The sequence below is a fragment of the Condylura cristata genome, unplaced genomic scaffold (genome assembly GCF_000260355.1).
Source record: "Condylura cristata isolate star-nosed mole 26May11 unplaced genomic scaffold, ConCri1.0 scaffold00002, whole genome shotgun sequence".
Classification (NCBI taxonomy): domain Eukaryota; kingdom Metazoa; phylum Chordata; class Mammalia; order Eulipotyphla; family Talpidae; genus Condylura; species Condylura cristata.
This window is the reverse complement of record NW_004567103.1, coordinates 75,132,901-75,139,458: the sequence shown is the minus strand read 5'-3', so window position 1 is coordinate 75,139,458 and position 6,558 is coordinate 75,132,901. Positions and strand designations below refer to the sequence as shown.

Sequence of the window (6,558 nt, the reverse complement as noted above, 5' to 3'; positions counted from 1 at the left end):
TCTGCTCCCCACTCTGTCTCTGGTGAAGCCTCTCACCCTCCACATCTCTGGCCTGTACCCCAGTTCTGTATGCATAGATAAATAAATCTTTAAGAAAAAAAACAAAAACATGACCCCAAGAATCTTAAAGATTTAAATACTACTATCAATAATATTTCACCAGTCTCAATTGCCAAGAAGCCCCAGAGAATGAACATCTGTAAATATAATTTGTATGATAATTACTTTTCTCCAATTCACCTTCACAAACATTCTAACTACCTTTTCTTATTTAGGGTCAGAACCTACCATACAGAACAGGAACTAAATAACAGAGACCTTTACAACAACATTTGTAAAATACTTCCCCTTTAATATGAAGAGAAGTAGAAATTCTAAGCAAAATTGTTCTAGCTTTTACTTACAGAAAAATAATCTAAACACTTAAGGGTTAGAATTTCAGTTCTTGTTTCCAAAACATAAGTATACTATATAACCCTAGACACCTTAATTTCTTTTACTTAACAAGTCTAACAACTTTTGCCATTCTTTCAGTGCTCAGAGATCTGTGAGTCAAGGACAAATTTTGACACAATTGCTTTATTTTAATTAAAGGAATACAGTTCCCTAGTTAACTGCTGGTGATTCTTACTCTTATGGATACCAAGTAAAGAACAGACCATTTTCCAAGCCCTGCCTTTGTGATTAAAATCAAAGCTCTGGAGACTTTATCAGTTAAGTCCATCAACTTTACTAACCTACAGAGACTTCTATGTTGCTCCTGAAGTTGAGTTAACAGGTGCTCAATGTATTTGTTGGAGTCCATGTAGTCCTGCAAGTGAAGAAACATAAAACCTCATTAAGACAGTCACTAAAACTGTAAGACAATTTCTACAAGGAATATTTTTGACAAGATAATCCTTTAGTTGCCCAAGCTCTAAGATGCCATGACTATGAATTACATGCACAATCACTTAGGGATAAGTAATATTTTACCTACATCCTATGATCATTCTCTAAAGAAATCATTAAAGATAACTTAAGTTCTAGAGAATCATAATAAAGACCTCACAGAAGATACCAAGTTCTTAGCTAAAAAATGGTCATTTATGAATATAAAGTATTTATATACTTTTCCAGAACATTACAAAATTTTCAATTAGCTAACTGGAACAAAATTAAATGTGTACAAATTTACATCATGTTTACCCTGAAATGGAAGATTTTCATTTTAATTTGAGGATCTGTTCTGAGATTTCTGTGTCTACATTTCCTCTGTTTTACTAGAATAAAGTGCATGATTTCACCATGAAGGCATCTATAAAAGTTACTGTTTCATTTCTTATGGGTATAAGATTATTTTAATTTTAACTAATATTAAATCTTTGAAGTACAAGTTTATTTTGTTCAAATATGAAATATTACTGCCATAAGCATTATTCATTATATGTTTGGAAAAGTGCAAGAATCGACCTTATATAGAGAGAAAGGCTTTGTTCTGTTTTTTTTTTTTGACCTAGATCAATCCATGTAGGCTTCAAGACATGTTTTTATATACTTTTCCAGAACATTTCAGTTAGACAAGAGAGAATACAAAATCTTCATATAGCTAAAACAATTAGAATTCTATAATTTGCTAGAGAATTTTATATTTAGCTAATCTCATGGATATTCCTACAAACAAAACCTAATCATGTAAAAATCAAAGCAGAAATCTACTGTAGGTTGTTGTAGTTTGTGGTCATTATTCACAAGTGTCCTGATCAATTTTTAAACATGATTTAAACACCCAAAATTATCCAAAATATTGTTTCAAATATGTCCCATGGGAAAATTTAGATATACTGTTCACACACACACACACACATACACACATTCTTCTTTCCATTGTTTTTTAAGCATCCATTTTACAAAAAATGCTTTTCTATGTTGGGTAGATACAGTAATAACCGAGAGGAACAAAGTTCCTGTCCTCAAAGAGTTTACAATCTTTTAAAGAGAGATAAATCAAAAAATGCAGATTGAGCACACACTATGAAGGGAATTAACAGGTGATAAGAGACTTTTAAGTATTTGACACAAGCTATGCAACCTCTATCGAATGACATATTCCGGATAGAGAATATGCTCTGAAAAATCAGAATTTCCACGCTGACTTACGTTATGACCTTCCTTTTTTGTAATATCAAAATATTCTAAGCAACCATCAGCTTACAACAGGATTGCCTTAGCCTCATAAGGCGCTACCTGGCTCAGGTGAGCAAGCACTGCCCAAGGCAGAAAATTCCTCTAGAAAGCAAAAAATAATATTATAACTGGCTGATTAATAAAAACAATTATAACAAAATCAATATTGTAAGACAAGGCAGTACTAGAACATGCTAAAAAATAATTAAAGTTCTTTCACTGCCTGGACCAGAACCCAAATATTATCACTCTACTCTCTTACTTAAGCTTTTATTGCTCAGTCTTTAAAAGAGGAATCTTACTATCTCCCTTAGTTATTTATCTACCAGAAAACTCCTCCAGCCTAGTCTTTGACTTTACCCTCTTTCACAACTTTTCCTTGGCCCGTTACCCCACCTAATCCCCTTTCACATCTCCAGCCCAGCCTCCACCCTAGTCCTCACCTTTACTTTACCTTCTAAGATGTCTCAATGAGAATGAAGAGCATTAAGTAGCATTTAAGGTTTAAAGGGACTTTATTTTAGCCAATCAATACTGTGGTAAATATAACAATGTTAGCCTTAAATTTTATGAATTTATATACCTATCTTAACTTTAATAGATTGTTATATCTCAGCTAAAGAGCAATATGACCCTAAACTGTTCTTAGAAAAAAAGATGATTGTAATCTCTCAGCCCAGTTCATGTGCTGATGTCACCCCACTGCTTGCTCTTAATGTATAAAATAAACTTCTGCTAAGAGCAGAACAGGAAGACTTGCTCCCAACTCTGATCCCCCATATCTTCCTCACTCCCCTTTCCCCTTTTTCTCCTTTTCCCTCTTTTTTAGGAATCTCCACTGGCCACTCTGCTCCCACCTTGAGACCCTGCCTGTTCTGACCCCCAATAATCTGTGATCGGGGACAAAGGGTCTCTGACAAGTATTGAATTCCTTCTTCATATAAAGTGGTCAGAAGGCAATTCTGAGAAAGTGTTATATGAGCTAGAACATGAAAGAGAAGACATGTATATATAGAAAGGGGGAGGAGGGAAAAAACACCACAGATAGAGGAAGCCACATATGCAAAAGTTCTTGAAATGTGGTGCTTTAGTAGCCTAAATAGTGACAAGCAGGGAGTGGGGACTATGAACCCTAAAATGATACTGACAGAATAAACAGGGTCTACAATATGTGCAACTGTAGAAAACTGGTTGGATTTAAATCAATGGTTTTGTTATTTTGTTATTTCTGAATATCTGAAGTCAGAGACTGAAGCTAAAATGTGTAAGTGATGACAAATATGATCTTTAGATCAAAGATTTAGGTTCAAACTCTGGCTTTGGAACTTACTAGATATGTCCCCTTGGGTAAGTTGTTTAATTTTTCTAATCCTTATTTTTTCCATCATCACAGGAACAAATAATTTCAGAGTTATTACAAAAATTAAATGGAATTTAATTTTTAGTTTAAGTAAGCATGTTCATGTTGCCCACCAGTGAACACGGTCTTTAACATATTATCACATCCCTTTTCTAAAAATGTTAATTACTGTATTGAAACTAAGTTACTAACTTAATGAATAATCCATTATTCTTGCTTTCCTTATTGACACAAGCTATGCAACTTCTGTTGACAGACATGGTACGGATGGAGGGGAAATGCTCTGAAAAATCAGAATTTCCACGCTAACTTATGTTATGACCTCCCTTTTTTGTATAATCATAATATCAAAATATTCTGAACAACCTTCAGTTTGCAACTGGATTGCCTTAGCCTCATTAGGTGCTGCCTGGCCCAAAAAAGCAAGCACTGCACCGGGGCAAGAAATTCCTCTTGAAGTCAAAAGTGATTTTATAATTGGCTGATTAATAAAAGCAATTGGCTGTTATAATAAAGTCAATATTGAGGCAATACTGGAACATAATTTTTACTGCCCAGATAACGAAAATCCAAATCTCATCACTCTACTATCCTATATAGCCTTCTATTCAGGTTCTAAAGAACTACTGAAACTTTCCACTATCTAGTCTTTAAATAAGAAAATTAACCCAAGTCTCCTATTCAGAGCTAATCAGGTTTTCTACTGTCTAGACTTCAACAAAATTCACTTAAGCTTTCTAACTAGTTTTTCAGGATTCTACTATCTAGTCTTTAGATAAGAAAATTCACCCAAATCTCTTATTCAGAGCTAACTAAGTTTTCAACTAGACATCAGAGAAATTCACTTAAATGTTCTAACTAGTTTTCAAAGAACTTTACTGTATTTCCTTTTGAGATTTGATTTACAAAAAAAAATTTCCTCTTCCTGCCCTCACTTTACCCCCTAGGATATCTCAATAAAAATAAAAGCCATTAAATAGTAGATAAGGTTTAAGGGACTTTATTTTGGTTATTCTTCACTGTGGTAAATACAGTAATATTAGTCTTAAATTTTGTAAACCTATGTACCTGTTTTAACCTTGATAGATTGATTTTAAAAATGTTATAATCTCAACAAAAGGTCAATATGACCCCAGACTATTCTTAAAAAAAAGGTGATCCTGATCTCAGCCCAATTCATATGCTAATGTCACCCTATTACTTGCTTGAAATGTATAAAATAAACCTCTGCTGAAGGCAGAGCAGGAAGACTTGCATTCTGATATTCCCATCTCTTCCTCGTACAGCTCCCTTTTTTCTTCTTTCTAGGAATCTCCACTCACCGACACCACTCCCAACTTGAGACCCTGCCCCCGTGGCAGGGACAAAGAGAGTCCGACACCTTATAATAAAACTCACATTAGATAAACATGAAATTATATAGTGTCTTGTGGAGGACAAAATTAATAATCTATATACTGGAAAAAGAAAATGAATAGAGCTATAATGAATTTTAAGTCAGAAAATGTAGGGTTGTCCAAATTGAGTATTTAACAAGATATGAAATATAATATAAACATTTTAAATGGAATATTTCATAAACATTTCAGACATATTTCAGAAACATTTCAGAATAGAATATAGTGTTGTTTATGCATATCAAAAAGGTAATCATATTCCAGGAAGAACTTAAATGACACTAACTATACTTCCACCACCATATGAATAAAAATGGTGTCAGTAGAATAAGACTGCAAGCATCCAAACACAGCAATGGGTTTCCTACTAAGAAGATTAAAAAAAATAATAACTAATTTAGGCTACTCCCAGTATTGCCCCCCAGGGTCCATTAAAATAGGATATAAAGCCCAATTGGTACACTTATGGATTATACAATTTTCTGTTTTCTGTATAACAAAACAGGAGGACATACTCTCGCATTTGTAAATACAGAATATAAAATATCCACAGTAATTTAAAACTAAAGAATATATGCAAATATATTTTAAACTTCCAAGCACATATATACAAATACCCCAAAAATGAATAAAAACATATACCAGAAATTCATTTGTATATAGATATGTGTGTGTGCATACACATGCATTCCATACCCAAGTGAATAAAAATAATGAAATTCATACCATACAAGATTCAAAAGAAGTTTTTAAAAAGAGTTTTGCTTCAAAAATATATGATAATAAAATTAAGTAAAATCCCAGAAGAGAGAGAACATCTCTGTGACATGCAGAGTGTATCTTTATAAGGTGGACAAAGAATGGAGGACAAAGTGGGAAGCAGAAGGGTTAGAAAATCCCTATGTCTGTAGAAAAGCTGTTCTCTACTTGACTTGATTACCCAAAAATCTTTAGTCCGAGGGTGGGTTTGCCAACATATGTAACTGTTGAGGAAGACAATTTGGTAACATGTCACAAAGTTTAAAATATCTATGTGTCTTTAATACAGAAATTCCATGTCTAGGTATCATCACAAATAATCAGATTGAAAAAGTTATGCTCAAATATTTCATAATATGAAAAACTGGATATAGCTTAGTTTCCAATATTTAATAAAACTTAAATATTATCAAATAAAACATACCAATTTGAAGAACTTGGGATTCTTTAAATTTGTAAAGAATATATACTAAAATGGAAAATACTCAGCATATTGATATATAAAATAAGTAGAATATAAAACTGCATAATCCTTTATCACAATTTTGAAGTATAAATAGTATAGAAAAATACATCTATATGAATAAGATAAATAAAATTTCTTTAAAAATAAAGAATATGTTAGTATTATGGGTAAATTTCATTTATTCTCTGTACTTTCTATCATTTCAAGTCAATATGCTTAGTAAACAAATTTTAAAAGGGCTTATTTAGAATATAGTCCAAGAAACTAACATCACGAGGATTTTATTATAATTTTTTAAATAGATTTAAAATATCACAATGAACATTCCCTTTGTATTATTCTATAGCTTAACTGGTGTTTGGAACATTGATGCTCCAGTTTGTATCCTTCCCTTCTGCCCTACCCCCCCC

At 32.6% G+C, this 6,558-nt stretch overlaps 1 protein-coding gene across 1 annotated transcript in view; it reads right to left on the bottom strand.

The window, feature by feature from the left end:
- NCKAP5 (NCK-associated protein 5) overlaps positions 1-6,558 on the bottom strand; it is a 731,767-nt gene that overhangs the window by 509,149 nt on the left and 216,060 nt on the right. Inside the window, exon 2 of the mRNA XM_004674888.2 lies at positions 738-811. Within this exon, the coding sequence (XP_004674945.1) occupies positions 738-811 (74 nt within the window). The remainder of the gene's footprint in view (positions 1-737; positions 812-6,558) is intronic.